At 35.5% G+C, this 27,955-nt stretch overlaps 3 protein-coding genes across 5 annotated transcripts; all 3 read left to right on the top strand.

Annotated features, from left to right (window-relative positions):
- Positions 1-202: 202 nt before the first annotated feature.
- On the top strand, positions 203-12,607 carry LOC140791907 (uncharacterized). 2 transcript variants are annotated; one of them, XM_073142630.1, is made up of 10 exons: positions 203-443; positions 7,513-7,629; positions 8,049-8,807; positions 9,546-9,893; positions 10,445-10,506; positions 10,608-10,706; positions 10,865-10,958; positions 11,622-11,714; positions 11,939-12,024; positions 12,138-12,607. In XM_073142630.1, the coding sequence occupies exons 2-10, from the start codon at positions 7,558-7,560 to the stop codon at positions 12,139-12,141; spliced, it is 1,617 nt and encodes a 538-aa protein (XP_072998731.1). In that variant the 5' UTR covers positions 203-443; positions 7,513-7,557; the 3' UTR covers positions 12,142-12,607. The 2 variants fall into 2 exon arrangements, with proteins under 2 accessions (XP_072998731.1, XP_072998732.1); XM_073142631.1 differs by lacking the exon at positions 203-443 and adding an exon at positions 5,745-6,081.
- Positions 12,608-18,200: 5,593 nt separating this feature from the next.
- Positions 18,201-20,883, top strand: LOC140792753 (uncharacterized). 2 transcript variants are annotated; one of them, XM_073143917.1, is made up of 2 exons: positions 18,201-18,534; positions 19,350-20,883. In XM_073143917.1, the coding sequence occupies exon 2, from the start codon at positions 19,563-19,565 to the stop codon at positions 20,754-20,756; it is 1,194 nt and encodes a 397-aa protein (XP_073000018.1). In that variant the 5' UTR covers positions 18,201-18,534; positions 19,350-19,562; the 3' UTR covers positions 20,757-20,883. The 2 variants fall into 2 exon arrangements, with proteins under 2 accessions (XP_073000018.1, XP_073000019.1); XM_073143918.1 differs by having other exon boundaries at positions 18,274-18,534; positions 19,399-20,883.
- Positions 20,884-23,481: 2,598 nt separating this feature from the next.
- On the top strand, positions 23,482-26,716 carry LOC140792737 (cytochrome c). Its single transcript, XM_073143899.1, has 3 exons — positions 23,482-23,748; positions 24,302-24,435; positions 26,358-26,716. The coding sequence occupies exons 1-3, from the start codon at positions 23,637-23,639 to the stop codon at positions 26,451-26,453; spliced, it is 342 nt and encodes a 113-aa protein (XP_073000000.1). The 5' UTR covers positions 23,482-23,636; the 3' UTR covers positions 26,454-26,716.
- The last annotated feature ends 1,239 nt before the right edge of the window (positions 26,717-27,955 follow it).

Genomic DNA, 27,955 nt, shown 5'->3' with positions numbered 1-27,955 from the left:
TAAAATTTCCTTATAATTTAATATCACATTACATTGTCGAAAAAATAAAAAAATATACAAGAAGAGCATACGGTACACGTTCTAAGGATGTAATATGATATTAGAATAAAGTTTGAGGGGGTTAAAAGATAGTTTCGCTTTATATTTGTTTTGTTATAAAATTTGGCCAATGGCATTTAAGGCCATGCCTTGTATACAAGTTGTACTTGGCCGAGCCGCACCGAATCAACGGCTCTGATCACGCGAGGTGGATCTCCATTCTCCTCCGCTTCCGCTTCGCCTTTAAGACGACTGTACCACTCCAAAATGTACTTCGCTCTGCATTTATCATAGAGAGAGAAGAAGAAGAAGAAGAAGGAGAAGAAGAAGAAGAAGAAGAAGAAAGAAGAGGGATTCTTCGAAACTCGAGAGAAAGCTTTCAGATCTCTTTGGATCTCCATCAGGTAACGCGCTCTGATCTTCCTCTTGGTCTCTATCTCCTTTTCTACCTTTTCTCGGATTCGAGTTGATGGAATTCCTATGGAGTTACTAATTTTAGCAACTCGAAATTTGAGCGATTCTTCTTAGTTCTTCCTCCTCCCGCATTTCGAATCTAGAGCTTTAATTGGGTAAGCATTTCGTAAACATTCGAGCTTCCTCGTCAGATGTCTTATGCTATTTGAGTGTTTTTCGAGTTTAGAGAAGCTCCGATCTGATGCTAAAAGCTCGAAATCTAAAGCGAGTAAGCTCGGAATAAGATGCAGTGATCTGAATTTTGGTAGCGTAGTGGATCTCGAAACGTATCCCACGGGAAACGCTTCCTTCCCTTCGTGCCGGGGAAACGACTTGAGTGCACTTCCTTCTTCTTTTTTTATTTCCCTCGCCTATCGGGAACTCTTCCTGCTGATGGGCCCGGATTGACCTTTTGATGGGTGAAGCCCAGCAACCAAATCCCATCAATATCTAGGATCTAACCGTTGGTTGGGACTTGATGGATGATGAATGGATAAGATGCCTTTTCCCATTTAGAAACGTTGCAATCCACTAGTTAGTAAAAAAAAAAGCTTATGAAAGAAGGAAAAGAGGGTAATGAGTAGCACAATAATGGACGCCCGTGCAACAATGTGAGTTCCGGATCCTCTTTTGCAATCAATGGTGGTGGCCCCTTTGATTACCCTTGGGACTTCCTTTCTATCCGCCCTAATGATGAAGTCTCGCTTCGCCCTTGGTTAATTGTAAACGCCCTAGTGGGTCCAATTGACTCTCAACTTTTCCTACCTCTGCTTAGTGTTATCTTAGTACTGCTATTAATGACTAGACTATTCTCTGTATCTAAAATTGCGACTGTGATTCATGATGGTTTGATTAGCGGTAGTTGGGTCAAATCTAGAAAATTTAAGTCATTGGCATTGTTTAGAGAGCACGGATTCGGTGTGAGCCAAATCTATGCAGTATCTGAAGGTTCAGATTATACCCAAAAAGAAATATAGGGTTGTAAGATTTGAGCACGTAGAAAGGGAACACTGAATTGGTACAGTGGGGTTTGCAACTGACTATAAATTTCATTTATGCTACTTTGATGGTTTAGTTGAATGGAGGTCAGAACCGAGATAGATTTGAACTGGTATAGATCTATAATCTACAACTGATCTAGGAGATCAAATATCTTCCTGAGGCGTTTCCTCTTACCAAGCATAAGTGTTTGGTACAAAAAGCAATATCAGTATGTGGATTATGATTCTTTCACATAAAAGTACTCTTCTCAAATTATTTATTTTTCATTTATTCTTCTCCTTAACTGTTATAAACTTTGGAGAATTAGTGATCAGATTTTCCAATATCATTGAAACATTTGACTAACCAATCTAGATGGAAATGGAGATAGAGATGAGAAGTTATGGTGCATCTTTATATTTTGACCCTAGTTTTAGGCTGACATCCCTAGTAATAGTTTTAGGTTTTTAAGACATTTCGCACGTCACTTGTTCTCCGAAGAACCCCAAGTGGAATAATTGTTCTATCTAATTCTAAATCCTTCGCATGTAGATTCCATTTATCTTCTCCTAGTATAAATATATCTACTACTTTGCGACTAGTGGACCGGACGTGGGGTCCCTTTTGGTGTGTATTAAGTTATTAGAGTCATCCTCCCTTTGTAAAGTTCCAAGAAAGCAATATATAGAATAATTTACTCATCGTAATCACATTCTTTGGATTCCATAGCATCTTCCACTGTTTGCCCCATGTGCTCCGCATGTGCGTATTTCGACCTCGGCCATCCTCTTTTCACTCTCCTGGGATGAGGTTATTAACTTGTCTAGTGAGCTCCAAGGCTACTAAGTCCAGAGCCCCGTCGTTCCAATCTCCACCGACCCAATCAATAGTGGCTTTCCTTCCTAAATTATATCCATTATAGTTCCCAGTAAATATCCATTATCCGATTAAAACTTTTTATAACAAATTGTAAGATTACAATAAAGAATTGCCCGAAAAAACCTCTTGCATTCCAAACGAGCATTTCACCCTAAAGAATTGCAGAAAGAAGTTGCATTACCTTTGTCCCAGTATCTCTTCTCCTGTTAGCCCATGTGCTCTTCACGTGGGTATCTTGGAAGGGTCCGTTACGTTATCACTTGTGCTTCCTACTTGGGTAGCATTTTTAATGTGGTGACCTGTTGTATATTATCTCTGTGTCTGGAAGTGCATGTTCTTGGTATAACAAAAGATACCATGCTAAGTGCAACCAAAGTGGTGCTATGTATACGAATCAACTGTGATCACTTGCACGTTATGTTCAGTGAATTGGCCATGTAGCCATGTGACACTGATACTTGGGGGCTAGGGTACAGAATCATCAAACAGAGAGATCCCAATGTAAGAATTTTCTGGGAGACTAGTCTGGAAATTCTTCTCGGTAGACAGCTCTTTTTTCTTTTTCAAGATTTAGAGGAAATCTATGACGTAATTCTTTATTAGTAGACACAGTTGTCACGGAGAACCTATAACAGATACATATCCGATCTATATCAATCGATGTACTATAACATGTTTAGTCCATATGTATTAAGATAAGACTATAGACATCTTGTTCCCTCATTACAGTCTTTGCATTTTAGACAGATAATTACTAAACTCATATGCTTGGTCTTCCAGCATGTTTATTTCTTTCTTGTTTCTGCCCCTTTTTACTTGATTTATCTTACTTTGTGCCATCATGATCATATATCTATGTCTTACCCAATGTAATAATCCCAAATATGAAGTCATATGGTTGAAAACAAGTCGGATTAAATATGACCCGATCGAGAGTCTCATATCCAAGTTTTGCTGGATATGGGTTGAGATTTTTTTATTTATCTCAATATCTAAATTCGTATATGTATCCGGATAGTCTTGTGGATACAGATATGGGTTGATAAGTAATATCTAAATTAGTATTCGTATATCATTTAGTTTAAAAAAGGGATAACTTTATTTAAATCTTTTGAACTATCATTACTTTTTATATACATTCTCTGAATTTTTTTTCTTACCATATACACCCTTTGAATTAAAATTTTCTCCTAATTTAGAGGTCTATATGGTTATTTTTTAAAATTTTAAAGAGGTATATATAAATTTTTTTTTTTAGTTTATGGTGTGTATTTGGGTAATTAAAAAGTTCAAAAAGTGTAATATTTAAAACAGTGATCGTTCAAAGAATCTAAGAAATTTTTTTTAATATATTATGGAAATAGTGATATAAAGTCTTTTTAATTACTTTTATTTTTGAATTTCTAATCTAGTTTTTACATATACTTACTGTTTGCCTATAGATTTCAGTAATTATAGCACAAGTTCTTATGCACTTCGAAAATACATATGATATACGTGACGTTCAACCCGATAATTAAGTTCCCTATCCGTTCACTTTTCATATCCGAAGGAAAAACATAGACAAAGATCTGATTTTACCACTATTCGATCAGTATGTGTTCTGTCCGTTTTCACCCTTACCGGCTCATGCCAATGATGTCCAATAATTTCTTTTGCAATCATTCAATTAAAGCAAGTATTCGAGGGGCTTCTCTGCCTGACTAGAACCTTTTAAAGTGTCAGAAATAGCATACGAAGTATCCATAAGTGGAGTAGTGCATATATTAATGATCAGTAAGCCATTCCTGGAAGCACATTATCAGTAGACAACACATAAAGGGATAGTAGAAGATTGCAGCCACAGGTAAGGAGTATATTGTTCTTGAAGCGTAGTTAAGGTCTCACTGGCTGTCCGCTGCATTGTCTCCTTCTCTCCTTCACGAAGAAAGGCCATTACTTACGTCTCAAATCGGCGTCCGCCTCCTAAGGCATCCATGCACTACAAAAGAAGAAATAAAACCTAATCCTTTTCCTTTCATTTTTGAGCGTTGTGCGTGGGTTGGCTCGTCCATTTCTATTTCTCTGTACCTATAGACCGAATGCCTATTTCTAGTTAGACTTATCACGTACGTCTAATTCTGATTTGCTTGGCTTACATTTTAGTTAGGTCGGATTAACTTTTAGGTCAGGGTGTTTGATTGATCAAGAAATTCCCTATTTAAAGTGGGACTGGAAAACGAAGTCAAAAGTCGTTTGTGGTTTAGGTGTGCATGGGCTCTCAATTGTTAACATCCTTCATCCTCGGCACACCTACCTATGACCAAAAGAGAGGTTTACGATCGGTTTATTCAAAGCTCTAGAACATAGAGATGTGAGTTGACAATGACAACCGTTGTTCATCCATTGGGCATTTATTTTATCTTGATGGTGATTCAAAAGATCGATCCAATATATGGTTACAACCTCCTCCTACGAATAGGGAGAATAGTTGTAGACTAAGATGTTGCCACGTCACCCTAGTTATAGATAGAGAAGCTAGGTAACAAAAGAGTGCAGAAAAACACCCATTGCACTTTGAATTATTAGCATGTTTAATATACGTGAACGTCCGTGATGAAGCAATTCTCAGAAATTGAACGGTTCAAACGGTGCATTTCTTGTTCAAATTGATCCTTTACCAAATCTATATCGAATTAAAACCCAAATCTGAGATATTTCCACTCAGAAAGAGCGTGCATGATTCAAAGTTGTTTCAAAAAGTAGAGACTTTTCAGAGCAGTCAGTTATCAAAAAGGATTTAATTACATATTCACCTTCTAACTATCACTTAGTATTTACATTGCATTCCTAGAAAATAAATACTTACAATTTGCTCTTTTAACTATTTAGAATTTACAATTTCCACCCTTACAAAAGAGTGGAGAATATTATATTTTAGAAGTCTACATTTTTATCTTTCTAGGGTAATGTAGCTCATTCATTGTCTGGTGGGTGGAATTGTAATATATCATAATTCTAACTTTTAACGTATGGTGAGATGGGTTGGTAAGTATTAGAAATCGAAAGAGTAGGTTTTTCTCGAGAAATTTTATTTTCTCCAGTGGACCGGTCGGGTAAGCACCTGTTTTGGTTTGCCGGGCCCTGTAGAGTTAACCCTCGGCTTTACTTAAAAGCCAGGGATGGGCCACTGCCGGTCACCACGTGGGTTGCCGGTCGCCGTTTCTGGCCCCAAGCGAAGGACAGAAGAATAGCGTGGGAAATCGACAGAAGGTCTCGAACATCAAGGAGCTAAACTCTCTTGTCATTATCCCCCACCCTGCCTCAAGGTTTCAATAATTAGACTTGGGGTCGTTTTCATGCCAGTCTAACCAAGGCTCTTCCTATCCTGTAAATTATCCGACACTTAAAACGAGCATCCTAAAAATGTTACATCACCTAAGAAGGTCCTAAAGCTATGTAGCTGATAGTGCTACCCCTACACCTCTCTTATCTCCACGAGAGCAGTGAATTAGCTACGTTTCGGTGGTGGGTAGAATTTGGAAATGAGTTGGTGTTGATATCGATCCAGGCGTAAAAAGTACTAGTATCTTCACCTACCGAGCTGCGCGGTTATCTCCTTATAGCCACTGACTTGTGAAGTACACATGGAATAGAGGGAGAGAGCTTGGTGTTTTGGCCGTCGGTGATCTCAATGGCTATTGCTGGGTTGATGCAGTGGGTTTGGAGAGACTGGTTTTGGTTGTTGAGGTACAAAGAATGCAAAGATTTGTTCTTTTTTTTATATATATATAATCTTTCTCCTTTTGTTATATTTTGGTCCCGAGTACATTTGGTAGATGCTTGCTTCCATTGGTGTGAGCTTTTCTATCATATTTCTTGTTTCATGGCTGAGATTTTTAATTTTGGGATCTGGGTATTGTTGGTGTACGTATATTATCCTCTTGCTCTTGTTATTTTAGGGGATTAGATGTTATTTTGCTACAATGCTGAGGAATTCGGTAGACCCATAATTTTATTTCCCTCTTTTTTTCTTTGTTGTTGCGTTCGGACACAAACATTGCGTGCTAGACTCAATGGTGAAAGGTGAAGCTTGATAATCGTGTAGAAGCAAATTAAGTTCTTCTAATTGAGGGGAAAAGGCTTTAGGTTTGAGACGGTTAGACCAAATAAAGGCTGTGGGGGTGCAGAATGCAGCTTTTCTAGCTGATTTATTATCTTAAATTTTTTTTCCTTTTACAGTGATGCAATATTCGGCTTGTTCTTTATTTTTACTTGTTTCATTTCTGAGATGATGTTGGAAACTCGGAATGACTATGATCAACTGTTTAGCTACTTTAGAAATTTATGAATGCATGATTCTTTTGGCTAGTTTAGAAGTTTTGGAAGTTGAATATCTCTACTCAAGATTCTCCCTTAACAGATTGCAAGCAAAAAATTATGCTGACTGTTTCTTTTTACCACGACCATACTATCCTTCTATTTTGTCAAGGTTTAGGGTTGTAAAACCATCTGCAGAGGTCCTACAAGCCTGTTTTTAACTTACTTGAACCAAACTTCCTAGCACAGCATTTCAATTCTGTTGGGTTTTTCGGTAAATAGATGTCTAAAGTCTTAACATGTTATGAAAAGCTATCAACCCTTCTTATAACTCTGTAAAGCATTGAAAAAAATGCAGTTTTGTCCAATTTGAAAAAAAAAAATGTATGTTTCATCTTGTTGCAGCCAAAACTTCAAGTTGGAAGTTCTCAGGGCCATACTCAGGAACCTTGTTACAAAATAGACCATAATTGCAGTCTCAGAATTTATAAAATAAATATGGAATAAACTGTATGATTCATATTTTGCATGGGGGATACTCTATTCACAGGATAAATTTGAAATCATCTGTGGCATCATGATTTCTTAAAAACTGTACATTCACTAGTCCATTTTTGTATGTGGCTGTATGGAAGATTTTTTTCAATGTGGAATAGCAGGAACAAAAGAATTCTTTTGTAATATTTGTCTATTTCATATTGCAGTTGAAGTATGTCGAACTTTGAGTTAAAAATAATCAAATCTATTTAGCTTGTCTTCATGAAATTTCTTCTAGTTTACCACAGAATAACTATAACTTTTGGTTTTGATTATGTAAGGTGTAAAAGTCCCTCGGGGAACTAACATATTTTGCTTCGTCAGATCATCTTACTCCATGGTTTTAAGTTAAGCACCTGATATAATCAGATGGCAACTGATGTTGATCAAGCGTACTTTGCCTGGCCACAGGAGGAATTATCTGATCGGAATGACTCTCAAGTAAATCCTATTCCCTCTTTTGTATAATTCCCCTTGTCTACATGTTGAAATTTTTAGGTCATTCTTGGGATGGTAAATTTGGGTGACTCTTTGTTCATGTAATGATAAAGGAACTTCTTTCATATATTCAGTCTTTCATAGTTTGACATTACGTGATTTAAATCAATATCAATTGCAATTTATAATAACCATATTACTAAGTTGATATTGGACCATGCATGACATAAAGTTAGTAGTCAACATTTGCAAGTTCGGATACACACATCCAAGTATGATCATAAGCAATATCTATAAAATAAAAATATTTATTGTCTATCAGATTAAACTGTGTCAATGTTATCATCATTCGTGTTGGTTCAAGATGCAGTGTTTAAATGAGATGTATTTGAATTTTGAAATAATTGTGAAACTGTTTTCAGGGTATTTCAGTATCTCAAATGCTTGATCATGGTTCCATATCTTTTGGAAGATTTGAATTTGAGTCATTATCATGGGAAAAATGGTCGGTGTTTACTCATGATAGACGCCAAGAGGAGTTGGAGAAGTTCAATGGTTTAGTTGCCCAAAAGAAGGCATATTTTGAAGAATACTATAGAAAACTTCGAGCATTAAAGGCATTGCGACAGCAGCAGAACCAGCAAACTGAGCTTACTTTGGATTACAGTGGTGATGGAAGTATTTCTAGCCAGACAGGAGAAGATGATGAGATAGCTTCACAGCTTGAAAGCCTCAGAGACGGGACTGCAAACATTACTGACGCTCCTGGAGAAGCTACAGTTGCAAGCACCTTTGAGCAGGAAATAAATTTCAGTGAAAACCCTAAAGTTGGAAACTTCGATCCAGAATGTTCATCACATCCTGCTTCATCAAAAGGAAGATTGGAAAAAATTGAGGAAGAAAGAAAGGTACAACCATTTGTTAAAGAATCCATTACGAAATTTGGAACCTTCGAAGGGTTTACAGAAAATGGCAGCAGTAGTCTTAATAACAAAGAGATTAGTATGGTACCTCAGTATCCACAGTCGGATCTCGAGCATAGAGCAGCTCCTCATCAGACTATAGTGGAGCCTACAAATTCTCAGGACAGAGACTCAAAGCTTAGACTTCCTAGAAAATCAGTACCAGAAAAAGCAAAATTGCCTCGCAGAAAGCCTCTTGATCAACCAGTTACTAAAAAGGTATGCCCAATTTGGATGTATTCTTGTTGGCGATCTTTTTATTCTCCATTAATCAACTGGAAGAAGTTGGAGCTGACTAAAATTTTGAATTTGTTAGCTTTTATTAATCATTTTAAGGAAATTAAAGCTATGAAAGAAAAAGAATCTGGAGGGTATGACACAAAATGTGTTGGAGTTATCTCAGCATGACAACAATGATGCGAGAGTGTTTATCTCCCAAGTCCCAATTCATTATTGTTGACTACTATACTTTTTTTTTCACCATTTAACTCTATTCTAACTCCATCAACAGAACTCCGTCGTACATTTTCTCACCATTCTATCCAAGCACCCCTTGATCTATGCGGTTCTTATCTGATAGGTCCAAACCATGTAGAACAATTTTCTTGTGTTTTTCTCTAATTCAAGCTAAATCTGATACATGTATGTGTTTCCAATATATTTGGCACTGTCACTTGTTTTTGACACTTGGAATTATACAGTTAGGAGGATCACCTAGTCAAAATGTATCATCTAGATTGGTTGATACTTGATAGATTGAAATAAGCTAGCTTCTACTTAATCACTCCTCAATCATTTAGTTACCATGAGTGTACAGGCATTTTATACGAACATCTACAACAAATCCCAGTGTGGCTTATTTTAAAATATGCAGAACAAAATCAACAGCGAAGCATTAGATCAACTGCATCTTCTTTATTATGCTGATAATTAGGTTTTCTGTCTGCTGTTTTTTAGGAGTCTGCTCCTTCCACTCAGTTGGGTCTAAACTCGAGACAGAAAACCAAGTCAGACATGATTCAATCATCAGAGAGAACAAAACAAACACTTCAAAAGACCATTGTCAGGGCAGATGGCAGCAGTCATAGAACAAAAGAAGCTGCTGCTAGAGTTACAAGTACCAATAGATCTACCTCAGTGGTTTCACACAGACCACTAAAAGAAATACGCCCCAACCCGCGTCCATTCTCTGCTACCAGAGAAAGAAGAGCTGCTGTCAGAGAAAGTACAGTCAAGATTGATTCCAGAGCCTCAAAGAGGGAAGTACTGCCACCAAATTCTGCAAAGGGTGGCCCAAGTTGGCAGGTAAGTTCCAGTCAAGCGCTTACTGCTTCTTAGAAGCTGAAGTTAGTAATTTTGTCCTCATCCTTTTCTCATCCAGATGCAAGTGGTTTCTTTCTGCTATTAATTGTCAAATTCCTCTCATGCCACATAATTTTCTAATTTCATGACATGAGTAGAGATTACAAAATAAATATGCATTCATAACTTCTGCTTTCAGCCTTTAAGTTATTTCTATATGACATAATACTCTGATAACATGATAAAGTACCGGGACTCCATGCATATATATATATATATATATATATATATATATATATATATGTTATGCTTGTCAAAAACACTTTTATAATCCTTTGGTATACCTTGGGTTTTGAAAAAACACATACCAAGATAGAGAGGGATAATATACTCCTCACTTTTTCTCACATTAAGATGATGATTATAAATGTGTACTCAGTGGTTCAAAAGTGTTAAAACCTTTCTTTTACAACTTCCGTGTGTGTGTGTATTCTAATGACAGTTTTGCTTCATTTGTACTCCTGCTTTAACTTTTAAATGTGCCATTTCCATAGGGTACCCCGAAAAAGCTGGCCATACCCAGTACTGTTAAAAGCATTAGGACAGAAACTAACAGGTCAGTTCTGCAAACACAGTTTTGGTATCATTTCAGAAGATTTAACTTTTCATCCTAGATTATGACACTGCTATTTCTCCAACATTTATTTGAATTATCAGGGACTTCAAAAAGGCGTTAAAAGAACCTTTGGCAATGGAAAGCCAATGTACAAGCTCTAGGAGCACAGAAGCACATTTGCTTGGAACACCAAAATCGAGGTAAAAAAATCTTAAGACCTCATCAGCGGAGCATTTCATGAATTGTAGAATGGATTTATGTTCATGTTACCACCTAGGATGTGATAGCAAATATGGAAAGCTTCTCATCATCTTTGTCTACTTCTCTTCATATTGATTCAATTTTCATCAACACCCAGGTCAATTAACTTTCCTCCAAGGAAAATGTCTAGTTCTAGTTGTCGAACAGAACTCCAATTCATGGAAACCTTCGGAAGGAACAAGACAAAAGAGGTAAGTAATTTGGAAGGATGCTTCATTTTGCTTCTTAATTTTGCTTCCTGTGGTACAGTTGGATAGCATAAAGAAGTACTGTCACCTTAGTTAGCCACCCATATTGCTTAATGCTTTGTAGCTGATTAGCTATTAGAAAATAAAATATAAAACCACCTTGCTTATCTGTCATTCACATTAGGAAAAGCCTCCATCCATTTAAATCAAGTCCATTATTTGCACCCATCAAAATGTCTTAAACCTAGAAGTGAAGGAGAGTAAAAATGTAAAAACCATAATTCTCTGATAGTTTAAGCTCTTGGAATGTTTGGTGAGTTAAAAGTAGCAATGGGACTATTTTTTCTGTTGAACAATAACCAGTAGTCATTTCTCATGCAACATATGGTTGCTTCACTTCATATGATTACAAATTTATTTTATCTTCAAAAGTTTCTAAAGAATCACAAATTCGCAATTAATCCTTGAAATTACAACATTATAGCTTGAGTAGGTGAATTTCTGAATATAAATATGACTATTTCTGATGTGGTTCTTTGGATATGTGATCTAAGTAGGATGGTGGAAGTTTCTTTGCCAGTGAATTTCTATTGCTGGCATATTCATGAAATTTCAAATATTATAGATGATCTTTGTATCGTGAAGATCATGAACCTAATCTTGTAGGGAAACAAGGAGACAAAGTTGACCCAAGCTCAGGGATCTACAACAAAGACTATCATTCCTTCACGTCCCGGAAGCTCAACAGGAAGTCAAAAGGTAAGCCACATTCCTTTCGAAGATTCCAGTTGTTGCAGGAGAAACATATCAAGCTTTATATTTCTGGATGTCATATCACTACTTTGATCTGACACATTGCTGCATCTCGAAGGCTCAAACCATGCTTTCACCACTATAAGCAATCTAATATTTGTTTTACATTAAGTACCACAATTTGCTTGTTTTCTACTGATACTTTATTCTTGTCCATTCTAAAATTATAGCCACTTCCACCCAAGACCAGTGATCCATCATGCATTGGGAGCAAACGACAGGTCAATAAACTTTCATTTAATGGGAGGAAGCTAAAGTATGTCTCTCGTCACACGCAACGAGTTTTCCTTTACTAAGGCCTGCTTACAAGCAAGTTTATCATCATGCTATTCTGTATAACTTGAACAAACTGATTTTGTTGTGATGTAGGTGAGGCACCAAAGTGACAACGATTTGGCTGAAGGATTTCAGTAAGAAGCAATTTGCATGAAAATGAACCATGGATGCGAACATCATATGCACATTGTAACAGTGGTTTTATTTATTGTCTGGATGATATTATATTGTATCATCTTTCCTTCTCTTCTTAGCTAGAGTACCTAAGAGTAGTAGTCTGTGTAGCTTGTTGTATTATATGTGCAATATGTGCCCTAAGAGCTCTATAATGTATATATCTAAAAAAGAGTGAAGTCCTGAAAGAAACATTAGAATTTTCTGGTAGCCATTGATCACCCAGCTGCTGCAGTTGTATAGTTTCCAATTGGATGTTATCTAAATTAGATTTTAGGCCTGTTTTTGTATACATGGAATTGATCTGGGCTGGGGTTAGTTGTCTGGATTTGGACCACTGCTCCAATATTTCATAAATGCTAACAGGATGAAATGATGTTCTGGCTAAAGGCTTTCTACATGTACGTCTAATTGGAAACAGTACATTTTGGTTATTATCTCAAAACAAGATAAGAAATCAGTGAAATATCATTCATACCTCATCACAAGATTTTGAACTTGCTCCCTGACAGTTTCAGCATTTTTGTTTCCTCTAAGAGCTGCTATTGCTTAGTGTGACAGTAAGACTTAGTCCTCTTCCTTCAGAGGCGCTCAGAGGTTCAAGCTGATTTACAAAAGCTTTGAGATTCAGAAGATTAGAATTAACAATTCCCATAGTGACTTCAAAATCTAATGTAAGTATATAACTATTACTCATTCTCATTGATTTTTCTGCATTGTAGTTGTTTTCTATGCTAGAATATATTATTGCAAGTAAAAAATATTGATGGTACTAAAAAAAGAGTTTGGAACTTGATCTTATTATCTTTTCCTCTTCTTTTCTTTTCTTTTTTTTTTCTTTTTTTTTTAAACTTTTGCACAGCCTACACCAAACCTAGCCTTCAATGCATTTATTCACAAGCCATGAAGCCAAGCAAAGCAAGATCCCCCTTTTGACTTCAAAAGAACAAATAACTCATGAAGCTTTGGAAGTGAAAGTCTTCTCTAGCAATTGTGTCTTCCACTTAGGTATCATAAAATCCTAGTGAGGAATCAAAAAAAGGTTGAGAAGCCAATGAACCCTATTGGTGGGCAAGATGCACTATACCTCCCCAATAACCTTAAGGCCTAAGACAGGAATGGCACTGTGTTAGATGATCCCCTGCAGCTCGGATGCTGGGATTTCCTGCAGATGGGGGTACCTGGCCAATCCCTTGTTGGCTGCCATTTTCAATTTGCTGCCTAGTCTTTGGGATGCAGTAAATTCCTGCAGTTAGGGTTGCAGGCCATATTCACCCAAAGCTTGGAATCGGATGAATGTAGTGAGCTATCTCAAAGACATTTGACCAAAATGGTACGAGGTTATGATAGGCAAAGATTTGCTGCACCTTATAAGATGGACAAAGATCTAGCTAAAGGCAAAGTAGTAATTTGGACTTTATTCCAAAGCTTGGGAGATAACCAAGAGCTAGCTCTAGCTCTACTTTTATCCATTGATTGCTTGATACTTCTTGAGCATATCATTGTATCTTAAGCCCTATTTTTTCTTTCTTTCTTTTTTTTTTTACATGGGTCAAAAAATTTTGAACTTTCTTTTTAATAGATCATGAGCATGTTTGCTAATCTTTTTGAGTTAGACGAAGGAGCTAGCACTCTATAGTATATAGATTAAAGAATTGAGTCAATCCTTCTATGATAAAACTCAAATAATACACATATAATGTTCTAATAAAAAGGTTTACTAAATATCAATTTCAATATTTAAACTCGTGATCTTTGTTATTGGCTGATAGGATCTGACTACTTAGCTTAATGGTCTGCCAATTTTTGTCACATTTTACAGGTTTGATATGGGTTAGGCCAAGGCCTCCTTCAGTTTGAAATCATTTATTTAATATTTATAAGCATTTACTAACTCACCTATTACACTGCAAGAAATGAAACTTACCATTTCTATTAGTTTTAGTTGAGGCTTCTATTTATTTATTTATTTTCAAGTAAATTATTTCCCTTTTTATTCTAGGAATTTTGGACAAGGATTAAAGAAACAAATATATATATTTTTAACTTATCCAAGGATGAAAATATGCACATATACATATATACATATATATATATATAGGGCTAGGTTACAAACTTCAAATGAATTACTTAGAAAAGCAGTTAGTTTAATATGGTTTAAACTAGAAGATATGTGTTATCGGTTGACAAATGCTAATCATAAGATGCCCTTCATCTTATAATTATAATTCTGGAACTTCTTCTTGTCAACAATTGGTACCCCGGTTCGTAGTATTTCGTCCATACATTTACATTTTGATCCTCATAGAGGAGGACAGCAGTCTGGAACAAATTCCGCAAGACCTTCAATTAGAAGGCTATAACTTTTGTCGAACTCCGAATCTCCCTCTTTGAGATCTGGAGGAGGCGGATAGCTGTCTTCCTGCCTTCTTCCTAGCGAAGGATAATTTCTCCTCTCTTCTTTATCGGTAATATCTACTAGAGTTGTTCAACCCATTTTTCTCAAAATAAATAGCTTTGGAAAGTATTTAAGTTTCTTTTTTGTTCCCTCCCTCAAAATGTTAACATAAAACCTATAGTTCAACTCATATTACCTTTCTAACCATTGATCTCAAGATCTATAATACTATAAACCCTTTAGTCCAACAATATCCTTAATAATAATAATAATAATAATAATAATAGATTTAGATCTACAAAGGAGCAAGGCAAGCAATGAACAACTAGTATGTCTGATGGGTAGTAATGTGTCCGTTACCTAGTGGTGGGACACTGCTGTCTTTAATGTTCCAATCTACTTGCTCCAAAAACCAATAGCTAGACATCATGTGCAAAAATAGTATACAAATATACAAAATGAAATAAAGATGTACATATATAAAAAGTTTAACGGCTAGTACCTCTGGGATCTCCTAGTTCAATAAATATCATCAAATAAGTACATAGGAAAGGAATCAATTCACATTCAGACGAAGCCACATGCAGCATGTGATATAGACCTTGTTTAAAAACTTTGTTTAAAATTAAAAAAAAAATAAAAATTGGAGAGAAATCTATGAATTAATTACCTCAATTTTTACATAAACATTGCACGAATAAGATAATTATGGGCGGCGGTATATGAATTTTTAATCCATGATTTAGAGTTGTATTGTTTCTATTCTTTTTTTTCTTCTTCTTTGTATTTGATTGCAATAATCTGATAGAGTGTGTGTGATCATAATCATGAATAAAGAGGTATTTAATTATTAAAATATTGAGTATGGAGATAAAAAACTTTACTTTTGAGTTATTTTGGGAAGCTAAATGAGCCAAAACATAAGCACCTTAGCTTGTGTTTCGGTTCCATAAATTTAATTTCGAACTAAAGCATAAGTAAGCTATCTCCCTCGTGTTCAACCTGCGACACTCCTAATTATATTTAACCTCTCTAGACTCTTAACTACAAATTTTTTTTTGACAAAATCATTTCTTATATTCTATCTATCATATTAGCATCTTACGTGCATAATTTATGCCCATTGTAAGAATTAATTTGTTACGAACCGGCTTGATTCGATTCGTAGCAGTTCTGTACGGAATTTGAGATCTGTGGGTGGAGACACGAATTCCTAGGTATAGGATGGAGGTAATGATGGAGTAGAGACCGAGTAATTGATAGAGGTGGCTCGGTAATAGATCACGGTGGTGGTGGTTTGCAGATACGAATGCGATAGATGATTATAGGCTATGATTGGCCTACAACTGTGGTAAAAATTATACAGAAGGTAGAGACGGTTAAGATAAAGAGACGAAGAGGGTGAAGTAGGCATGTCCTAAGCTAGACGAGACCGTGCCAACGGAAGAGATGGTGCTGGTTGGTGAAGAGGGAGGAAGGAGATGTAGAGGCGTGCGGTCTAATTGAGAGAGATGCCACGGCAAAAACCAATTATTCAACTTGTATATATATATATTTGAAAAAAGCTAAGTCTTTTTATCTAGCTTATAATTAATCTCCTTCGGTTACCTGTCAATCTATTATTTTTTTTTTTAAAATCACTACTTTTATGTTTTCTCTATTTATGCTTATCCATGCCGACAAATCTACTAATCCCATATTTGATTAATGAATAACCGTGCAATTATGATTTTGTTTATATGATACGGTATAATATAACATTAATATTTTTTATAATACTTTATAATAGATTGAGATTAATCTCACTGTTGTCACGGAATTGGCTAAGTAAGTCACCAATAAAAACCTATCCAATAATTGTGGTGGCTTCTAACGTGGACGTAAAGTTGGTAGAGCTAATGACCCTTTGATCGATATCGGACGACTTAGATCATCAAACATGTCCAGACTGGACCTGTTTAGCATTTGGGAAAAGAAATTGGAGTTTTTCGTAATTTTCCATCTCCTCGTTGTCCCGTTATACCCGCCAGCTAGTACGCCCACCGCCTTCTCCCGGTCACCCTTGTCCCCAGGACCCACTACAGCCGGTCAATTAAGTACTCACTTTTCTGGCCTACGTATATCACGCGGTCGATCGTCTGCACTTCCATTGAAGGAATTTCGTGCATGGCGACACTTGGCAGCCATTGGTTGGCTACCGAACAAGTTAATATTTCTAGAGAAAAGGTAAAACTTAATCAATTCATTCTATTAATTAACCGATTTCATAGGCATTTGCAAATAAATAAATAAATAAATAATAAAAATAAGCTATTGTGCATATTTCATTTTTATTATATAAATATATATATCTAATATAAAAAAGATAAATAGCTCAATCTCGTTACTATAAAAAATTTAAGAGTTTTTTTTTAATGCAAATAGCTCCCTGGATTATTCTGGGATTTACTCTTTAAAATTTAAAAATGCCACAAAAGATGATCTTTGCAGTGAGTGAAAACACATCATAATAATTCTAAAAATGGCAAAGAACTCTAATTTTAACGATAAAAATAAAGGATTAGTACATACTAAACCCCTGAATAATGATCAAGATCAGTGTTCCTAATAGCTTCTATATATTCTAGAAGCTATAAAAAAATAATATATATATATATATATATATTATTTTAGATTTTTATTTGTATAAGCCTGGTTGTCATAAATCGGTTGGAAGTCACTTGCATGAAGTATTAAAATGCTTAGAAAATCTGATAAAATTATTAAAAAATTATCACTTAGCATCTCAAACAAGCTAAAAATAATAATACTTAAATAATTTTATATTTTAATTATACTCTATAATTTAAAGAGGGCACTAATGAAATTCTTAAAATGGCCTGAATTTATGACGGTGTACAGTATTAAAGTTTAGATAATATATAGTTGGATTGTTTTTTATTTTTCAAGGTATAATGTGTTAATTGCCATGGAAATTATTATGCTTTTTTTTAAACTATCACTTTGTTAGTTAAATTTTACAAAATTTAATTAAAATATAACTTAGATCTAAAGCAGGTTATTTATTAAAAAAATAGTTTAAAAGCTATCTAATATTAAATATCCTATTTTATATCCTAAAATTAAGAAAGGAGATATTTTTATTATTTGATATTAATTTAATAATAATAATAAATTGATTAGGAACATTCTGTTAAAAATTAATTATGATACTTTAAAGAACATAGGCGTTAATTACGATATTTTGGAAGTTTTCAGCGGCTATTATATAAAAAATCTGTTACCAAATTATACAGGGGTGAAATTGTAATTGAGCATAAAAATAAAACTTAATTCTGGAAATTTAATTTAATTTATTTTTACGCCACGTATATATGGAAGACTACGTAGAAGAAGTAATCGTTCTTTATACGGAGTGAAGAAGAGTGAGCTTACCTACCGTTAACCGCGGTAATCTTCCCCAAGTCCCAAGCCCATGGGAGTGGGAAAAAACAACTGCCAGTGCCACGTAGGCATGGGTAACCTAAACGGGGCCCGGGCTCGGATAAAATATCCAGACCTCAGCCTCGATACCCGAGCCAAATGACAGCTAGTGACAGCCTGTCAGCAACCCTTCTCTCTCTCTTTTTCTCCACCTCCTCCGTTCTGTTCCACTTCCTCCCTCTTCCGCTCTCTCTCCCTCTCCCTCACTCACTGCGATTTAGGGTTTCCATCTCGGTCCACACGATCGGAGATCCAGTGCAGAGCCGGCGGATCTAGCTTCGACGCGTTGAGGGCTCTCGCTTGAGCCCGGAATCGCTGGATTTGGTGGAGATTCGACCTTGGCGTGCTCGATATTAGAGTTCTTGCTCCGCTTCGCACGTGGCTGCGTCGAGGACCCGATGAAACTCCGGCGGGCCTTTTGATCTTTCCCTTGAGGTGCGTGATCTTTGAATTTTCTTACGATTTTTATCTATCTTTTTTGTGGATTTTTTTATGCTTGTTAATGTCGCTTTGTGAGTTTTTCCATAGTTATCCGTAAATTTCTCTCCTTTTTGCTGTTGCTGTAATTTAGAATATTTTGTCTGCCCTTAAGATAATTATTTGATACTTAGGATGGCGGTTTAGTTGAAAACCACTGTGTTGTGTGTTTTATTTAATAACTCAGCTTCTTTAGTGAGATAGACTAGCAAGCAGAGATAAACAAGACGTGTTAATTACTGCTGAAGTAGCGATGATTTGGGTAAAAAGTTTCTTGATTTTATTACTGAGAGAACTAGTGATTTTAAGGTCATAGTTACAGAATCATACGAGTTGCTTTTGTTGCCTGGTCCAAAGCTGTTGATCTGGAAATCTCTTTCATTCTGGTGTAGGTGAAGTACCATTTTGAAAGCCTAGCAAAGATGGATTCTTTTTATCATATTGGTCATAAATGCCATATATGCTGTCGTTGATCTGTATTCTTAGAAATATTTTTATTTTTATATTGCATAGTATATTGTTTCTTTCCATCTGTGTTATTACTGGAGTCTATAATTTATGCAATAGACTGAGTTTCTGCATGCCATGTGAATATGGAATCTGTTGTTTTGATTTCCCCTGTGTGCCTATCGTCAATGCACATTGGTTCTTGGAGGATTGATATAGAAGAAATATAAGTTTGTTTTCCTGCTGTCATTTGCAAGTACCCAATAGGCTAGGTGTCTTTCATGCCAATTGTCAGTCTACCAACGGTTTAAACTTTTCCTTCCAAGGTGGTAATGGACTATGCTCTGATGAAGATTCCAATTCAACACTTAGCAGATTCTTAGCCAAAGAAAGTCTCAAGGACCTAACTACTGATCCAGGAGGACGGCAGTCCATAGGAAGACCTGCACTATTGAGGAGGCAGCACAGCTTGCAGCATCTGTGGGCCATTCTGGTATCGATGCGAGCAGAGAGCATGCGTGGAATCCGTGTTCCGGGTGATGCCCCAGACCAGATTCGCTGCCGATGCATTCGGTGTGGTGACCATTATTCTCTTTGTTCTCTTTGTTATTCTCAGTCTACTGTGCATCTTCCAATGTGTTTACTTCCATTTATGCATTCGAAGAGGGGGCAATCTCCAGCTTGGTTATTTTAATGGTCCCTGGATCACCCGCATTGCTCTTATTTTGCTTTCAATTTGGTGGGGCTTAGGGGAGGTGTTTAGACTGGATTTAGTGAAAAGGAGGCTCTTTTCCAGCTTAACATGGCAGCGGAATGTTTGCAAGGTTTACATTGTATCCAGTCTAGGTTTTGCAGAGCCAAGCATTTTTCTTACACTGGCATTTCTTCTGCATGCCTCGTTACAAAAGAGGGAGTCAGGCAGTTTGAACCAGCGATGGAACAAAAAGACCATTGGCTGCATCTTCCTCTTCTGTATTCCAGTTGTTATCATGCAAGCTCTTCTTGTTATTATTGGACCAAAGTTTGTTAATGAGGAGAATAGCGATGGAAGAACAAAGATGTCCAAGTACTTTGCGCAAACTTCTTTTGTGCATGGCGATCATAATGTTTGCACTTATCCGTTGTTTGGTACTATTTTACTAGGCCTATTTGATACCCTCATGATCAGCTATGTGTCATATATTGGATCTCGGATATTGTCTTCAGTTATCAACAAGAAATTGCGGAGAAGGGTCTACTGGTTGATATCCTCTGTAGTTTTCTTCCTTCCAGTGAGGGTGCTGCTCCTAGGGTTTTCTGTCCTACCATATCCAGGGGACTTGGCCTATGAGACCATTATATTTTTGTCCTTCTTGACGATGTTATCCTGCATGGCCGTGGGAATTGTGATGCTGGTCTACTACCCTGTGACAGATTCCTTGGCTTTGGCTCTGAGGGATCTAGGGCATGGAGAAATGACAGAGATGACACCTTACGATGATTACTACTACTTTGAGACAGCCTCGCTTATGACCAATCAGAGCCACCATGACATCGAAAGGAACTCTGATACATCTACAAAGCGCGGCTCCATATCCTTCCGCACCATGATCAGGGATGATCCACCCACATCAGATGGCGTAGGTGAAACCAGCTTCTCCTCTCATGGCGCCCTCCACATTGGCTCGCCCTCAGGTTCTTCCCCATCAGCTGCCAGGCCTATGCTCCCTCTTAGAGAAGTTCCTAGATATTGAGAGGAGAAAACTACAACTGTTCTTACCCTTTTCTTTGGATTGCTTCTTTTTTGTTCCTCTAATTAGTGATGATAACAGTTTTGTGGTAATGAAAAGGTTTTGTGTAAAGTTTTAAATTAGCCATCAATTATCACTTGAATAAGCTTCAGAGTAATATGCTGAGATATGTGGGAACTGATAAGCATGAGATGAGCTGTCTACAGCCTTTGTGCAGGATAAGGAAGTCAGTAGGTTGATTCTCTCTTTTAAGCTGGCTTAAATAATAATATATTTGGCCAAGTTCTTCTGTGGCTTCCATTATCTCTTCATTCACAGTTACAGCTGTTGCTGATTCATGACTGCAACCACTTTGAATGCTCCTGCTTGACAATTCATCAAAGCTCTTTGACAGAAGATTGCTACGCCTGTTCCAGTGGGCAGGTGATCTGATTTGAGAATTAGTGGTATCTAGTAAGTAAATTCTTTTATTGAACCTTATTGGCTGCCTTGATATCTGGACTAGTCAAAACCGAGTTAAATAAATTTGAAAGGTTGTTATCAGGGCTCTGTTAATACTATCTGTAGTACATCAGTGTCATTGTCTTGGATTCCTCCGGTGTCTTGGATAACAGAATCTTGTCACCAATGTCAATCCAAACATAAACAGAGAACAATGGAGATAAGGAGAATAACTTGGTGTGTGTATAGTTGTATCAGATTGATACTAGTATTATTACATGGCGGTATGGCTTAGTATGGTATGACTTAGTATGCATCAGTTTCTGTATGTGATAAAAGGAGTCTTTGATGTGGTCCAAATTCTGGAAGCATAGAACATGCAACCATGCCCAAAGGATGTCTTTTTCTGCTTGAAATTTTGTAATTTACACCTTGTCCTGTAGTGCAATTACTATTCAAACCATCTTTAGTTATTTTGCATTTTATTTTTATTGTTTTTATTTATTTATTCTTTTTAGAGAGAAAAAGTAGAAACTTAATCAGATTCTAATTAAATTGATATCATTAGAATTTAAATATGAGATTACTCGTAAACACGACATGAGCCTTTTAACTATCTGAACGCTATTTTATGACCAAAGGCCAACCAAGCTTGACCTCCAATCCTTAGTAGCAAAATTAGTTTTAAATCAAGGTTGAGTATAACTAGGGTGGATTAGGGCTTAAATCATGGTCAACCTCCATGTTTAATTACTCAAATTCCCTGGTGGCCCAGATGCTTCTCTGTCATAGCCAATCACGTGGCTTGTCTGGTAAGCGGCAGACCAAATCGCTTCCCGACACGTGCCAGTTCCTCTATCCTCCGTATCGTAAACGTTTCTCTTGTTCTTCCGAGCAAACGTTCTAGAACGAACTCGGATCTCCAAAATTACCCAATGCCCAATAGAAAACCGATCCCTCTGCGACTCTTGCAGTGCGTAATTGCGTCAACATTAATACTCTTAATAATATATTTGGGTAAATTATAGTTTGACCCTCTTTGATTTCAACTTATCCCTATATTATATATATATATATATATATATGTGTGTGTTGTTAGTCAATAAATCATATTAATTTCACAAATCTATGGGCGAAGCTTAGTCTACAATAGTCAATAGATTGTCCATTCAACAACTTAAATAAGGAGGAAAATATTGATAGAAAAATTAATCGTCGCGTTGAGGGTTAAATACTTAAGTTTAAGGAATATGACAGTTGACATTGGATGAAAACACGCGGAGTCAATAGTAATTTGACCTATTATACTAATTATCATGCAATATATATAATTTTTGTAAAAGAGGAGAGTGTTATTTAACCTATTTAGAGTCATAATCTATGTGAAATCATAAGATTTTCATCAAAACTAGTGCTGGAGTTATTTTTTTTTCATTAGATATGTTAAATTTTTATCTATTTGATTTTAAAATTTCCTTTTAATTTTATTTTATTTTTTTCAAATTTTGCAGTGTCTAAAATATAAAAGTAAGAAAAAATAAAGATGAAAGGAGCATAAAATAACAACAACAAAAATAAATTTTATTTATTATGAATGGACCATATTGAAGTGCTAAAAACAATATAACTATGGCCTGCCCAATCAACTATCATAGTTGCATTTGTAAAAAGTTTTAAGTGCCAAAATAAACTCCTATATATATTATTTACTATGTGTGCTAGAAAGCAAACTAAGTCAAAGGCACCACAATCCAACTGCAGCCTAAACTACAATTCAAATCACATCCAACAATGTTTATTAGATAATTACATATAGAGTAGAACTATAAAAATGTCTAAGAGCTGATGGAAATATCTTGTATTTGAACATCAATATTTTTATTAACTTTGAGCCAAGATTTATGTGAGATCTATATATTATTAATAATAAATTCATGGTAAAATTAAAAGAGTTTAAAGATTGCTTTAATATTATATATTTACTTATTTAAATTCACTAAATAAAAATTGACTTTAAAATAAGTAGCATGGCAACAAAAAAGAAGAAGAAGTGAATTTAGTACTACTATATTAGATATTTAAGAAATATTAGTATGGTATATAAGTGTTAAGCTTTTTACGAGGATAAATAATATTTTGGCCTTAAGGATAATTTGATCTTAAAACAATAATTAGTATAAATAATTTTATATTATATAATATATAAAATTATTTAATTTAATTTTCCAAGGAGAGCTACTCTCAATAAGCGTAAATTTATTAAGATATAGGTTCTATTTGTAAATTTGAAGAAATATTTGGATTTGACTATAATAAAGGCGAGCTTTTGGAAATTTTAGCTGCGCATCCCTAAACGAGTCGTTTAGCATTTGGCTTTCGAGATAGAGAAAGGTCCGTCTTCGTCGGCGTGCGCGACCAAACCCTAACCCTAATCTCTCAAAAATGGCGTCGTTCGCGGAGGCTCCTCCGGGGAATTCAAAGGCCGGGGAGAAGATCTTTAAGACGAAGTGCGCGCAGTGCCACACCGTTGACAAGGGCGCCGGCCACAAGCAAGGTCTCTCTCTCTCTTCCCCCTTTTTCGCCTATTTATTTGGAATTTTTTTTCGCGTATTTGGTTAGTTATACGCTATCTTTTTCGATCTTTCTTGGAATCTGTCGTTGTTGCTGTTGTGAAATTTGCATTTGCTTTTTCTTTTAGATTGATAATGTTTGGATATTTTTTTTGTGTGTGTATGATTTATATCATTTAATCTTCTTTTGTGACCTATAATTTGTATCTAGTTGGGATGGCTTTACGTGTTGCAATTGCTTATCTAGATTTAAACTAATGTGCATGTAAGATGTTCCTTTTCGTTAAAATGAGTAATACGGGTGATGACTTTGTTGTGGTTCTTTTAGTGGTGTTATTATCAATTATTTGGGGTATGCTTTGATTGGAGTGACATCGAGTCTCTCCAACCGGTTGCTTTGGTAGTTTTCTCTAGTTAGCTCTTGTGTCTTCTTCTGATTGTAAGGATGAGTTGTTCACTTACGCATTCTGTTAAGGCTTTTCTAGTAATTATCTTAGAAATAAATGTTTACAAGCTTGCTTTCCTTGGTGGGAGTAGGACCAAATCTGAATGGCCTTTTCGGGAGGCAATCTGGTACGACCCCTGGTTATTCCTATTCCGCTGCCAACAAGAACATGGCTGTTATTTGGGAGGAGAAAGCATTGTACGATTACTTGCTCAATCCTAAGAAGGTATTTTTTTAATAATTTTGTTACTGTATTGTTTTAAATTAGCTTGCTATGTTGTCAGATTTGCTGATCTGTTGGTTTAGATGTTTTTCCTGCATTTGTTTGATTATTTATGCAAACTCCTTTTCCTATTTACTCACTGATGCAATAATTTTAGCATGGTATGTATTTGGGAGCACTAAGTTTGATGCTATGCTAGTAGCTCCGTAGTTGATTTATCACCTTTTTTTGTGTGTGTATTTTCCCTCTGAAGTCTCTTGTTTGAGTTTGTGTATCTTCTACGGTTAGGATTAGGTTACCACTTATTAGTATTATTAGGTGATGGTGGAGAAGTCATTCTCTGTTGCCTAATTGTTTTTGGTTGATTTAAGAACGATGATGGATTTTCTTTTCTTTTTTCCTTTTCTTATTTATATTAGAGAAATATTATTCAGTGAAATGACTTAGATGAAAACCCAGCATGATAATTACGAGGTAAGTAGTTTTGACCCTTCCAAGCACGCCAATCTAGCATTTATTTCATACATCATGTATGACTACCACATCTTTCTTGAGTTGGATTAGATGTTCACAACTCAAATAATTTTTTTGAAAGGATGTGGAGGAATCTTTCTATCTTTGATTTTTACATGTATTTGCAGCATTCATCTAAAGGCAATAGAATTATTGGTAACCTTTTCAGTTCTGATATTTTAATGGATCCCTTTGGACATATACTAATGCTTGCAGTCTTCCTTGTTAATGACAATTATCTTCTCGGTTGCTTGGTGTCTGTGGGTAATGCATAGCAATGACCTGCACTTCTGCCTTGAGAGTATGCAAGTTGCTCACTTTTCTTGGTTTCAAACCCTAGAAAGATTATAGATGCTCATGAGACTATATCTTTAGGTTCTTAAAGGATATGAAATAAATAGTGATCTTAGAACTTGGAAGCAGATACCATGATTCAAAATGATTTAGACAGTACCTTACTGGAGTCTTATAGCCATAATGATAGATACTTTTTGCTGGGTGGTCAAGGAAGATGTCTTATGCCCTTCCATCTAATGGTTCATTGGTTCTTTTACTCAATGATGGCATTTTCATTGTTGACAATTATATTGCTTTATCGTCATTCTTCCATCTGCTCGTCCCACCTATCGTCTCATCCCTCATCATATTGCGATCAAGGAGTCAGAAGATAGAATGGAATCTATAAGCGGGGTAATGTTTTAGCTACTACTGAAATTATTGTTCAAAAACTAAGATAAATGCATTTATGAATATTATAAGTTTTCCATGGCATTTAAGTTTTTTAAAAGATATAATGGCTTTATACATATAAATTATAAAATCTAAATTCTACATGGCATATTTGTCAATGAAATAATAATGGGAAGATTGAGAATATTTCCAATCTCATTAGTAAATATGAATACATCCAACATGTCTATCTGTGGTAGATGAACAAGAATAGGACCTATAAGACCTGGTGCAAGGTTCTTAGCTACAAATTTGTATGAACTTTCATTCTTTTAATTTTACTTTCAAAAGAATTATTTTCTTTATCTTGTGATTTTGTCTTGACTTACTTCATCGGAGGATACTTACTATCTTGACATTCAAGCTTCCTTTAGCTCCTCAAGACTATATCTGGGTACTGTCTGCATTCTATGAATATGGTGATCAGCGTATTCAGATGTGATTGTCATTGTAAAACTCCACTCCTCTTCACTCTACTCCACTCCTTCAATAGTGAGCGTATAAAAGTACACACGTGTACATTTTGTACCATAATTGTAATATTCCACTCCTTCCATAATGGTTTTTGTGATGTAAAGAAGCCATCTTCTGTTCTCAATCTGATAAATTATATTCCTCAAACTGAATGGAAAGTAATCCTATCCATATAATTTACCCTAATATGATTGATTTTTTTGTTGCAGTACATTCCTGGCACCAAGATGGTTTTCCCAGGTCTGAAGAAACCGCAGGAGCGTGCTGATCTTATCGCATATCTCAAAGAATCCACAGCACCTTAAGTTCATTTGTCATCACAATTGTTTCTCTTCTTTTATAGCTAATAAAAGGTTTATAAGGTTCCTCCTGCTTGTAAGCAAGGCAGTGGAAACAATATTATTTCTTGACGAGTTCTTCAAGCGGCAGCTGTCTTGAGGGAGATTGGTATTCCCATAAGAGCATTCCTTTGACTGTAGCATACTTCGTTGGCATATTTGGGAACAATTGATAACTTACCATTCAACTTTGTTTTACATCCAGCTGTTAATGAACTGTTTGTTTGCAAGTGGTTTTTATTGTATTATAATTGCTTCCTGCCTGTCGAAATATGGTCAAAAAGTCTCGGTGAGCGTGCTCCACGTGAGATAGACTGCCTTTTAACAGGACACAGTTTAGTTTAATTTTTTTTTTAAGTTTTGTTCGGAATAAACTATCGCTGATTTTTATGTATATTTCCTGAATTTCTTTTATTATCTACGTATACCTTTTACACTAAAAAAAATTATATATTATGTTTTGAATAAAGGAAAAAACAGTTACAGTAGATCTCTAAATTAAAAAGCTCTTTTATTCAGGGGTGTTATATGTAGGGGTGAAAATGGATCCGACACGGATCGGATAGTGCTCAACCCATATCTGGATCCGTATTTTTAGTTCGGATACGGATATTAGACGGATAGTAAAATTTAAAATCATATAAATATTAAAAAATTATCCGGATAAAGGATCGGATCTTAAACGAATATTGATTAACGAATATTGATTAAATTTAAAATAATTAGAATATTTTATTTAAATATAATTAACACAAAATTATTAAGAGTTTTATTACAAATAATTTTTTTGTATGTCAAATATATAAAATTAGAGAAATTAATCTCTATAAATAATATATAACGTATTATTAGTAATAATATTAATACTTACTATTTAAATAAGCAAACTAAAAACTGTAAATCATTTAAAAAAATATGCGGATAAACGGATATCCGATATCCGTATCCGAAAAATATATCTGACCCGTATCCCAATCCGTATCCGAATTTTTTTCAAAAATTTTATCCGTATTCGAATCCGATCCGAGTCGGGTCGGATAGCGGGTCGGGTCGGAGTTAATCCGACCCGTTTTCACCCCTAGTTATATGTGATAAAAAAAAGTTAGAAAAGTATTAGTGAACGACGATAGTTGATTTTTTAATATTTATAGGAAAAGCTTGAATGCAAGATATTTTATTCCTTCATGTTTATAAACTTATACACAAAAAAAAAAAAATAAGACAGTTTAAAAAGGCCTTACAATTTAGCCTTACAATTTGGTGGACATTAATAGCAACATGAAATTATACTATACCAAGCCCAAATATAAGACAGATTGCAACACCAGTTGGCAGCTCAGTCATGACACTGTAGCCTCGTTTAGTATGTAGTATAAGATATAATTTAATAATTAAGTTAATTTAAATAATATTTATATTTTAAAATGATATTATTATGATGTTAAAAACATTGTTATGGAATTAGGAGC

The sequence above is a fragment of the Typha latifolia genome, chromosome 7 (assembly GCF_019914945.1).
Source record: "Typha latifolia isolate L0001 chromosome 7, TyphaL0001v2, whole genome shotgun sequence".
Classification (NCBI taxonomy): domain Eukaryota; kingdom Viridiplantae; phylum Streptophyta; class Magnoliopsida; order Poales; family Typhaceae; genus Typha; species Typha latifolia.
This window is presented reverse-complemented; position numbering and strand designations above follow the sequence as displayed.

Coding starts and splice junctions, on each gene's coding strand:
- LOC140791907 (XM_073142630.1), top strand. CDS start 7,558: ATGGCAACTGATGTTGATCAAGCGTACTTTGCCTGGCCACAGGAGGAA. Junction 9,894..10,444: donor AGGGTGGCCCAAGTTGGCAG/GTAAGTTCCAGT, acceptor CCATTTCCATAG/GGTACCCCGAAAAAGCTGGC. Junction 10,959..11,621: donor GAAGGAACAAGACAAAAGAG/GTAAGTAATTTG, acceptor CTAATCTTGTAG/GGAAACAAGGAGACAAAGTT.
- LOC140792753 (XM_073143917.1), top strand. CDS start 19,563: ATGCCCCAGACCAGATTCGCTGCCGATGCATTCGGTGTGGTGACCATT.
- LOC140792737 (XM_073143899.1), top strand. CDS start 23,637: ATGGCGTCGTTCGCGGAGGCTCCTCCGGGGAATTCAAAGGCCGGGGAG. Junction 23,749..24,301: donor GGGCGCCGGCCACAAGCAAG/GTCTCTCTCTCT, acceptor TGGTGGGAGTAG/GACCAAATCTGAATGGCCTT. Junction 24,436..26,357: donor ACTTGCTCAATCCTAAGAAG/GTATTTTTTTAA, acceptor TTTTTGTTGCAG/TACATTCCTGGCACCAAGAT.